Source organism: Boleophthalmus pectinirostris, unplaced genomic scaffold (assembly GCF_026225935.1).
Source record: "Boleophthalmus pectinirostris isolate CB_2022bp ecotype Guang Dong unplaced genomic scaffold, ASM2622593v1 HiC_scaffold_1, whole genome shotgun sequence".
NCBI classification, from domain to species: Eukaryota; Metazoa; Chordata; class Actinopteri; order Gobiiformes; family Gobiidae; genus Boleophthalmus; species Boleophthalmus pectinirostris.
In genome coordinates this window covers 17,967,353-17,979,126 of record NW_026570970.1, presented here as the reverse complement: position 1 = coordinate 17,979,126, position 11,774 = coordinate 17,967,353, and the positions used below count along the sequence as shown (strand labels likewise).

At 40.0% G+C, this 11,774-nt stretch overlaps 1 protein-coding gene across 1 annotated transcript; it reads right to left on the bottom strand.

Annotated features, from left to right (window-relative positions):
- Positions 1-179: 179 nt before the first annotated feature.
- On the bottom strand, positions 180-11,109 carry LOC110173112 (ras-related protein Rap-2a). Its single transcript, XM_020939089.2, has 2 exons — positions 10,202-11,109; positions 180-2,557 (listed from the first exon to the last, which is right to left on the bottom strand). The coding sequence occupies exons 1-2, from the start codon at positions 10,513-10,515 to the stop codon at positions 2,320-2,322; spliced, it is 552 nt and encodes a 183-aa protein (XP_020794748.1). The 5' UTR covers positions 10,516-11,109; the 3' UTR covers positions 180-2,319.
- Between the last annotated feature and the right edge of the window lie 665 nt (positions 11,110-11,774).

The following is an 11,774-nucleotide window of genomic DNA, read 5'->3' as shown; positions in this document are numbered from 1 at the left end:
CATAAATCAGTTTCAATCAATTTCTCTTTTGTCGTCTATATTAATGTCACCAATACAGTATATCGCATTTCAAACTTTGTTATTGTGACTAACTGTCTCCCCACAAATATCAACCCATGAAGGAAGATTGTATATTTTATGTTTACACCTGTATGTGTGATGAAATGATAAAACTGAGCTCCGTGTTGAACGCACTTTTATTGTTTTCGGTGTCAAATGTAACAGTGTCGCCATCCAGAGAGGAAATAAATGGTCACATTAAAAAAATAGAAAATCAACAATGAATATGGTCACCCGGGAGACGAATTGGTATCCTGGGGCAACATACTAGATATACAGTCGACAGTGTCCAGATCCAAAATGTTAGCTTTGCCCAGAATCATCTCGAACCATAGAAGTCCTTTAGTTTAGCCATGCATAGAGTCGACCATCAACTCAGTCCAGTCAGGGTTTTCCACAGGAGCTGGCACTTTGCAGTACAAAATATTTACACTACTTTATATTCTTTAGATCAATGCTGGAGTCAGTTCTAGTAGTTGTTGCTAAAATACTCTGGGCACATAAAAGATGGCTATGGCGAAGGCTGCCCCATTCACAGGCACACGTCGATAAATTTAAATTATCTCTTGCTCTTGAATAGATATAATTATTATTTTAATTTAATAAGTAAAAAAGTTATGTGTTTCAAGCATTTATCTTATTAACTGTGGTGATTTTATATGGAAAACTGGCATTACTATACTTCATGTTAAAGGCCATAAGAAAAAGAAAACACTGAACGTAATATATTTAGGTATTTGACTTAAAGAAATGCAGTTTACTACTTTTAAACTACTTTTTTTTAACAAATCTGGATTTATCTCATACAAACAATAGTAAAAATGAACTATTCCACAATATTCTAATTTATAGACATGTGCCTGTATTTTGAAGGATAAAAAACAGATTTAAAAAAAATACATAAATGTGACAAACGTTGGCATCTTCACGTGTACAGTTTCCCATTCCTCAGTAGGAACAGATAATGCTAGGTAAGAGATTCAAACACTGAAGATGGTTTTGTACCATCTGAATGAACTAGATTCCAATCAACAATCTGCTGTCTGGTTTTCAAAACAAACGTCTCACGATATGCACCAAAAAACATCAAAAACAAAATACTTTTCTCTGAAGTTTAGACAGATTAGAATAGAAAAATAAAAGGTGCTTTCAGGTCAAGCATATATTAATAAAATATTACGATGATTATTATGAAAAAAAAAAACTTGATTCAATACAAACAGAGTGATTTTTTTTTTCTTAAAGGTAGGGTATGCAGCCTGTGCTCATTTAAAAAAGAAACCAACCTGCTTTAACCTGCATGTAGAGGACACATACAAGTCTTTTTTCATTCGCAGTATATGGACACAAAGCCTCATATGAAAACTCTGAATCAGAATTCAGAAGCTGCACTAGCACTGACTAATGGTTGGCTGCAGGTCCTGGGGTTTAGGTAGCTTAGAGTGTTGAGATCAGAAAAATCCTTTTATGTTCATTTTCAAAATGAAATTTGAACAACAAATTCTTCAAACCCTCCCTTTAAGCACTGTAAGCAATATTAAAACCTAATAGTGCTACTAAGACAACTTTTATTAGCTGTCCCAAAAAGAATTAAACCCACAACCTCAAGGCAAGGGCTGTTTCACTCTGTTAGCATTAAATCAGCATGAATTCGATAATGTAATTTTTTTTAAGTATTTATCTTTTGAAAAACTCAAATGATATTTTTCTCCATGTTCCAGTTTATTAATGTGTGCTCGTACCGTCAACCTTGGCAAAACTTTAAAAGATAAAGCGCAGAAAGTCTAGTTTAAAATTAAGGGAAGCTCATTAAAGTTGTTTTTGGCTTAAGATTCTACAACTGAATGCCTGATGTGATGAACGAGGTACTTTGGAAAACCCCATTAACCATAGCAGAGTGAAGAAGACACTAAATGGTAATGGTGAGTATGGTGATGACTGCTAAAAATGTCCGCACTGAAAATGGCAACAAACAACAACATAAGGCGAGGGCATGTTCCTTTAGACTCAATTTCTTTTGTGGCATTTCTCATTCAAAACGTGTCCACTGCTCACGCCATTAATCTTGGTGTCACTTTTGATTTTATGCTCTGAAGACCTAAAATCCTTTGCGTTCAACCGTGAATTCATCCTCCTTGTAATTGGCATCTGCATGTGTGTGTGCATGTCTAATTGCAAATATATTCCTCAACTGCTGCCGCTGCTGCTGCAAGAGCCAGTCAGTTCCTGTTTGCAGCCCACTATCTAAAGGCCCAGAGGCTATTGTATATTACAGGAGGAGCAGCAGGGGTCATCCTTGTCTGGTTGGGCGGCGTAGTCCATTTGTCGCACGATTTCAGCGAATAGTTCGTCCACCATGGTTTTGCTTTTGGCTGAGGTTTCCATGAACGGGCAGCCCCACTCCTCCGCCAGCGCCTGACCCTCGCTCGAAGACACCTCCCTCTCGCTTTCCAGGTCCACCTTGTTCCCTACCAGGATCACAGGAACCTTCTCATACCTACAAACACATACACAGATATGTTAGACTTAGACATCAGACTTAAATTGTGTAACTTTTCTGGTGGAGGGTCAGTCAAATGCTTTGCTTGGAATGTTTCACTGTATAGTAGTAAGCCTTCCTACCTTCATGGAGACCAGTCAGACTAAGGTTACGTTTATATGATGATGGTCTGAACAGAAGACGCAAACGTGGCATTGCGTCTTCACTTTTTATTCCATGTTTAGACAAGCATTTTCAGGAGGAAATCTGCGTGCATACAGTGATGCAAAAGTGTGTGGAATTCGATTGGGTATGCAGGCGGCTTGGTGGTGATGTATGTGATGTAAACGCGTACACGACGTGAGCAGATCTGACCAGAGTTTTGTATCTTGGGCAGTGTAGACGAAAACGCTACGGAGGAGTATATTAAACTTTTCCACTCTGGAGGGTGGATTCAGATTTTTGCGTTTTTAAGCCCCAAAACTGCCATCATGGTCTAAATGAAAGGCACTTACAATAAAACATTTTGTCATTTTTACCCACAAGCATTCTCATGTAAACAGGCCCTAAGATACACGTCAGATCTGTGTAGAGGCGAACTCGCTCACAGTCAGACATATTTTTGAGTTATAAAACCTCCTGTAATTGAATAAATGTAGGATAGAGCTGTTTAATGTCATAGTGTGGAACATTCCAGGCAGAGCAATGTCATATCCATAGAAACAAGCAGGTGACAAACTACCAGAGAAGTTGCACCTTTAAACAAACTTTACTGATCCACAAGGGGAATTATTTGGACACAGTAGCTCACACATTGCAAAATATTATAATAACAAAAGTAAAAATATAAATGGTAATAATAAATTCTAATAAATAAGTAGCAAAAATAGCAAGAGATTGTTATCAAATATATACATCATACGGTAATCATATGAATGTATATGTATATGTACAAGTAAAAATAAAATAGAGATATATAGTTATACAAATATATCTCAGCTATATACAGGCGGTCATGAGGAAAAACAGTGAAAAGATGATATAATGATTGGCAGGACATAGGGTTAAAAGCGTTAGGGGTAATAAAAGAGACTAATAAATATGTTTTACATTTGCGATTTGTGATGGCCACTTCTGTCAGTGTACCCCAGGGCAGCTGTGGTATCGAGTGACTGTGTAATGACATAAGTGTAGGTAAGCACTTGAGAGCTTTGTCGAGCTTTAAAGCACAATACAAATGCAAGTCATTGTAGTCATTGTGAGTGAGTGTGTTGTTCCCCTGCTTATGGATAAAACGCAAGATTTACAATTTGGCGTTTACACACTTTACAACAAGCCTTCCAAGTACTCATGGACTAAAAATGGAAAAGACTGCAAATGGGCAAGTTCTACATATTTTTATGACAACTGAAGACAATATAACAGGATCATTACAGGAAATCCACATCATAGATTAGATTAAATATTAAATATAATTAATCCATAAATAATCCATTAAATATAATTAAATATTAGATACAGGATTAGATACCAACTAAACAAATGCAAAGATATCACGTCAAATGTTAGTAAAGCTAAATAAGCAATCATCCTTGAAAGAACCTTGAAGAATGTTTTTGCAATAAAATGGGTATTTTTCTATGAAAGGTATCTGTTTTGACTGCAAATAAAGTGTGACATTTTATAACCCATTGAAAAGAGCAATTTCAGAAACATCTGTTTTGAAGGGTGAAAATTGCAGACGGCTTGCTGTGGGCGGCGGGCCAGAATGGAAAGAAAAGTATGTATCTACTTCTGTGACACTGTGGAGGAGGCTGAAACACAAGTTCTCAGAGAAAGCGGGCAGTCAGGCCTTCTCACTGTGCAGCCGTGACAAAAACACCCCAACCAGGAACCAGGATGGGACTTTAAAGAAGGGTTCAACAGGGACACGTAGGTTCAGTAAATATGTATTTTATTGTGAGTATCTTTTTGTTTAAAGCCAGTTTACACGTCACCATTTATAGCACTCAACTACACATCTATCATCTTTAACACTATCAATTCCCCCTTTTAAATAAAATTGAGATGGTCATACGTTAAGGGAAAAAAAAAATCCCAATTGCCATGGCAACAGGTACACAGAGATGGATGCGGGTTTCCTAGGGTCAGGGCATGCATTTAAAAAACTGTAAAATGTTGAGAATAGTGACAACTTTTATCGGTGCATTAATAATGCACATTCATCTTTAAACTTTGCTAGCCAAGACTAGCTCAGCACCTGAAAGTGACCACTTAGTATTATCATATATTCTAGTAGCAATATATATATATATATATATCTTTTACTGGGGAGTTGAACAGGCAAAGTCAAAAAAGCAATGTACACGACTCTACCAAGGTAATCACAAGCTGCTAAGTTAAATCATGTGTTGGCATGTTCTCCCTGTGTCTCAGTAGGTTTCTTCTGGGAACTCTGGCTTCTCCTTCAACCTAAATACACAAAAATCTTTAACTTAGACCTGACCAAGTGGAACTCTAGGTCCCTGGGCACTGCACTGGTTCTGTTCCTGACAGATTACCCCAGCAACATAAAGAAATGGATCAAATGCAGGATGCTAATACCAACAGAGATCAGTGAAGCATAATTTAGCTTACTTTATTTTACACAGAGATGAGAGAAGCACTAAACAAATGCATGGTGGTGGTAGCCAAATGTGCCAAGGTACCTTTCATAAGAGAAACTGCATGGGGCTAGTCAGCCTGCAGTAAAGGTCTGCATTTAACCCAAACCCACCTTCCACTTCCACCATTATTATTATTATTATTATTATTATTATTTATTAAGTCAATTACATGGTATTCAAGAAATAACCGGTACATGGACGGTCATAGCCTTTTAAGTGAAGTCACAATGTTTATTTAGGGGGTGTGCCATTTTTGGAGGCAGTAGTTGTGGTTAGAGAAAAGTTGTGGTAATTTAACAAGTACAGTATTTTACAAACTGAGCTTGAGTGCTCTTAAAGATGCCCAATAGAGTATTACTACCACCTAAAGTAGTTTCTGTGTTACATGTGGGCACCAATTTGATAAATATAAGACAAAGGATAATGATAAATATATGATAAATGATGAAGTCTGAGGTGATAGGAATTCCTACATTCACTTGAGCTGCACATATAAAAATGCATGAGCATAATCAACACAATGCATTCAAGGTGAGTGCTAAATATAGGTCCTCTTGCTGCCGGCACTACTCCAGGTGAGAGATTAAAACAACCAATAAAATGCTTAAACTAGATGCCTGATCCAATACTGGTATCTGATATCAGCGCCGATACTGAAAGGTTTGCTGGATCTGATGTCCTGGTTTGACATATCCTTCAATATAATAAGACGAATAGAAGAATATTTATTAAATGTAGTTGGCCTAGAAAGTTACTGGTGGGGTAAATAACAGCTACATAAATAACATAACAGCTTATTTTTGTTTAAAGGAAATAAATGCTGTTTTCAGTCTGTGGACTGGTATTGGTTCCTATTGGGTATCGGCAGAGAGTCAAAGCTATAGTACTGGAATAATTATCGGAACTGAAAAAGCTGGTTTAGTGCAAACCTAGTTTGAACAACGATAGATTTAACAATATTAGATGCACATTGTGAGCACTGCAGTACAAGTCTAGTACACAGAAGATCCTCACATCCATGAGACTGGTGCCACTGAAGCACAGCACATCCATCCCAGCGCTCCCAGACATACTTATCTATAATGCATGACACCAGCTCATAGGCCTCTGACACAAGACAGCCGCTTAAAGAGGGGAGCTAAGATCTTCCCATGGCAACATCAGTGTTGAAACAAGCATACGCTCCCAATGAATGCAACAATAGAGGGCAGTTTTACCAAAATACATTTTTTAATGGACAAGCAAAAGGGTTTTAAATGTTGACCTGTTTATAGTAATATATAACCTGCAACAGATGATAAAACAGATATTGAGGTCTGAACAGAAGATCCACAAGCGAGCTGTACACTGAAGAAGTAGATTTATACAGAGCAATACAAGTAGTTTACTTATGATCAAACATCACCTTTTTTCTTTTTTTTCCCCTTAATCTAGCCTGGGATTTCTGCATGCAATGACTTTCTCATATCTTTCGTCACATCTCAGCATATGCTAGAAAGGCAACTAAGTTCCAAACTTGAGAACATTTTTACTTCTTTAAAAGTCCCACACAGCAGAACTCTCTTCCGTCCCCTGCTCTAAAAAGGATACCGCACATTAGCATCTAAAAGAGGCCTAAAGCACTGGCTTAAAGCAGAGTTGAATTTCAACACAGACTTGCTACTGTGTTATCATGAACCAACACTTAAAACATGTCTATCCTGTAGGGCTGCAACTACTGATTATTCTGCCAATCGATAATCTGACATTTATTACTTTGATTAATCGATTAGTTATTGGATTGCACATATGAGATTTTAAAATGATAAATAAATATATTCAGACAAAGTTTTTTGTTTTTTTTTAACATCAAAAACACATGTCCTGTGTCATTTGTATGTACTGAGCCTACATTGTGACAGCACATGGCACATATTTTGTGGTCTGGATATTTATGATAATTATATGATTACTAAACTTGTTCATTAGTTGTGACTAATCCCATTGTTTCAGTCCTATTGTCCTGTGTATGTTGTCCTTACTGAACAAAGCAATGATATGCTTATTAGCAGTCTAACTTTATCAAACATACGGTCACGTATTTTTGTGCAGCATAAAGAGACTTTATATTCTGCAACATCAGCGACTTCAAAACCAGAGAAAATATATACATCAAAAGCTAATTATGCAGTGAACATATAGAGGTGTACCGTGTAATAATATAAAAAGTAAAAAGTATATTGTGGTTGAGTTAAGGTAATATGCTTGGTTTGAAAAATGCATATTCGCTGTGTTTTGAAGAAATTGCCCAGAAAGCACAACTGCCTATCATAGAGAAACATCCGGGCTCCCTGGAGATCCACATTTTCCTTCTGAGCCAGTCGGATGGGACCGTCAGCTAAAGCACGCGTGTATAGAGGCGAGAGATTTCACTGTGCACTATGGGGACCTAGTGACCCTTTTTGGTCACAGGGTCTGGTGGTAGTGAAGATAGAGAAGATGTGGCCAGAACATTCAATAGAGTACCACACCAAAACTAAACTGTAATGAAACCTGAAGAAGATCAGGACTAAACCAGGACTAGAACAGGACGAAACAAAATCTATATCAGGAACTGTCCTCAAACCAGTACAAAATCAAGGCATTTATTTTATTGTGGATGTTTTTATTGCCCAAAAATATAATGTCAAAACAGACTTAAGAGAAAGCACATAAACTTGTGCTTGTATACAATAGCAAAAACGTGCATTCTTACTGTGCGAATGGTTGTGTCTCCCAGATCTGACCTGGAACTTGGCCCGCTTTTAAGGCCGTGCATTTCAGGCAAAGAAATAACATGTAGACAAACAGGTGGCGCACCCTCTACCAGAAAAGTTACATTGTGTATCTTCAAAAACCTGCAAGTACCAATAGCAATCCACATTTCACATTAATACCTAATGTGGCAGTAGTGCCCTTTAGCCATAAATCATCATCTCCCATGTGAACAGTTACCAACAGAACAGTTGAGACGTGTGGGTGATGAGGTCCCCAGTGGACAAGGGTGTAATCATGCACCAGAAGTCTGCCTCTGCCACTCACTGCACTGTGTGATGGAGAGTGACAGGGTTTAGACTGAGACCAATACACAGCAGCCTCTCTGACCCACCTGGACAAGGATATGCTCCTGACAGGTCAATGGTATTCCATCACTGACACAATACTGAGTGAAAATATGTTTTGACAACAGAAGATCCTTGTTCAAAAGGTGCCATTGCCAAATATTGTGGACACACGGTGCTACCACTCAGGGCAACGTGACTTGGGGGGTTACATTCCCAAACCGGACAGGAGCCTTTCTGAGTGGATTTCATCTTCCCTTGACTGGGTGGGTTTTCTCCAGGCACTCCAGTTTCACTCATCAACCTAAAACATGCACAAAAGGCAAAATCCTCCAGCTGAGGTTGTCCTCACCATGGCTAGCTCAAGATCTAGAGATGCCTCCCCTGGCAGTGCACTATGGTAGCTCACTGCTCCTGACAGGTTGCCCCAAGGCATTCAAGAATGTTTCAAATGCAGACAAATACAGTACAATAATGGTGTCATTGAGCAAGACAACTAACCCACCTGAAAAAATGAATGGCTGATGGGTGGAAAAGGGCAGAGATTAGAATGGTAGTCTCTGCCCTATGGGATTTGCTGTGTTGCTGTAGCCAAACATTTTGAAATATATCAGAATCTTGTATTGGATAAACAATTGTTTTATATATTTTTTTATTATTAATGATTGGATTGATTAGTTCATATGGTAGCAAAATGAGGGATCCATAATTGTTTGGGACTGTGCCACTATGGCAGACAGGACATTATTTGGGAGATGGTTGTGTGAACAAGGACTTGACCCAGGAGATTATAAAACTACTGTTTTACTGAGCACTACATGTTTATGGCAGTATTGTGTTGCAAATACTATGTGTATTAAGTACGAATTTGATTATATTTCCTAGAGGAGAAAGATAAGCGTGTTATTTATAAATTGCATGGGTGACACTAAACAATAGCCTCATCCGTATGGAGTGTGAAGTCTGCTGTGAGAGCATGAGGAATTTACATACAGTAGGCCAATAAACACAGCCTCTCAGCTCAGATGGGGAAACATGTTGATTCTGACCCCATTCTTTCACACGCACAAACACACGTTTATGGAAATGTTACTCTACTCAATAATTTAGAAGAAATCATGTTGCTCTGGTAAAAGTATATCTTTAATGATTGCTTGTGACCTGACTTATCCTTTAGTGTGAGATTATTGAAAAATAAAACTCAAATTTTAAGTGTGTTTTGTGAGCACCCAGCTGATTGGCTGAGAGCAAAGGAACACCCAAAACATGACGCATGAGAGCCTGAGCTAACCTCTGCCATGTATCAATCTGATCATGTGACTTCATGTGTCTGGCTAACTGCAGCCAACACAGACTCATCTCACGCTGAAATCTACTGGATTGTAACACTGTGTTAATTAAAACATGGCTCCTCTTATGCAGAGGCTGGTCTCAGGCGTGTGTGATCCCCCTCAGTGTACAGTGATGCACTGAGCTGTGCCTCTGCAGAGCACTGGCCCTGGGTATCCCCAGCTTCTTTCACTCAGGTTGCAGCAATCATGAGGACAGAACAGCAGTTTGTCAGACAGCAGACACTTTACAAGCCTATAGATTAGGGGGATGTGGATGGTGGGTGATGTGGGTCACCATTTGCGAGTCTTTGCTGTTGCCTGCATGAGGTTTGCATTTGTCACTGCAGTGACATTGAGAATAACAGCAGGATTCAGCCATAGTCAGTGCATTGTTAGACTAAAGACAGTAATACAGTATATTATTATAGTATTATTACAGTATAGTATGCACTGAGATGCACACCCTCTCCACTGAGACAGTTAGATCAGGCCAAGGCTCGTCCTCAGACTGCAGGGCCCCAGAGGACAGCCTGCTGTGTGCAAATCTGTTGTCTGAATGAATGACTGTTGTTTTGTTTGACTAACCTTTTGACTCTTATGATCTGGTCTCGCATGGGCTTTATGTCCTGAAAGCTCTGCTGGTTGACCAGGCTGTAGACCAGTATGAACCCCTGTCCGTTTTTGATGTATAAGTCCCGCATGGAGGCGAACTGCTCGGTGCCGGCGGTGTCCAGGATCTCCAGGACCGAGGGAGACGAGTCCACCTCGATCTCCTTGCGGTAAAAATCCTCTATAGTGGGGTCGTACTTCTCAATGAACGTCCCGGTAACAAACTGCACAGTGAGGGCGGATTTTCCGACCCCACCGCTGCCCAGGACCACCACTTTATACTCGCGCATTGTGGATCAAATATACGTCGTGCGGTTTCATCAATCTCCACGCGTCATTGAAAGAAACCCCAAATGCTCGTTTTACATTCACCACTGGCATCCCATTTTGAACAGCTTGAAAATAACGGTGTTGCTTGCCGCTGATCAGCAATGGCAGAGCACAAAGAGTCGCTGCCCCAAGATGGATTTCATTGTAGAAATTCCCCCATGCAGGCCACACACTGACAGCTACACGGACACCAGGAGGACCGCGACTGTCCCAAACGTGCACGGCGAGCTGTTCAAATATGGCTCAACGTTGAGGATGTAGGCTTTCATCTGCTTAGCTCACCCTTCTATGTGCACGAGGAAAAAAAACAAACTTGCTCCATCGAGGACAGACGCTGGGATGGCCACCAGAACGGGCTACGAGCGCGACGTGGAACTGAAGGCCGCCGCGTGAAAACAGCTCCTAAGCAAACTAGTAACACACTTGTCCGGAGAACTTGCGTCTCTTTGTTTCGCCATCACCATCTCTGCCGTGTCTCTGCTCCTGCCTCACTCTCCAGTGCAATCCAAGTCGCCATACTCTCGGGTGGAGACACACGGCTGATACTGCGAAACCAGCCGGCCCCCACTCGGCTCCCGTACCTCCAAAACGCGGATCCTCCTTTCGTCAGATAGATGTGCGAGCGGCCCAATAGCCGCTTCCGCCCTCGTCCAAAACTCGCCTGAGCTTGAATGGAAGGCGCTCTCCGACAGCCAGTCAAATTCACCGTTTCCGCTCATGTGTTAAAATTCCCATCATTTGGTTGCCCCAGTGACACCCAAAGAGCAGTAGTCCAATCAGAGCGCGGCTTCGCTCTGTGTTCAGCACGAATATGCACCGGATGCTGTTGCTATGGTAACGTTGCCAATTTGGTTGCCAAATTTTGTAAGTTTACTTGCACACAGGCTACAACCTGCATAATGCACTAGGACCACAAGGTTGTTCACATGTGTAGAATGAGTAGACATTTTTCCTTTTAGATTCGGCACTAACAAAGGTGCTGGTTAACTGCATGTTTGATTAAAAAGCAATGGTATAATGACAGCAATAATGTAGGCCTAATATGTAAATAAATCAGAAATTCTGTTGCATAGTCTAATCAGGGGTCTCCAACCATTTTTAACCTACAAAAATGCCAGAGAGTTACCAATTTTAGCAGTCACAAAGAAATATAAGAGTAAATATAGTCACGGCAAGCTTTAGATGAGGAACAGTTAGATGTTTATAAAACACAAACCAT

What these genes read in the sequence shown, in the direction of transcription:
- LOC110173112 (XM_020939089.2), bottom strand. Translation starts at nt 10,515, where the DNA reads ATGCGCGAGTATAAAGTGGTGGTCCTGGGCAGCGGTGGGGTCGGAAAA. An exon ending in CAGATCATAAGAGTCAAAAG is followed by an intron (nt 2,558 to 10,201) that starts GTTAGTCAAACA and finishes ATGTGTTTGTAG; the next exon opens with GTATGAGAAGGTTCCTGTGA.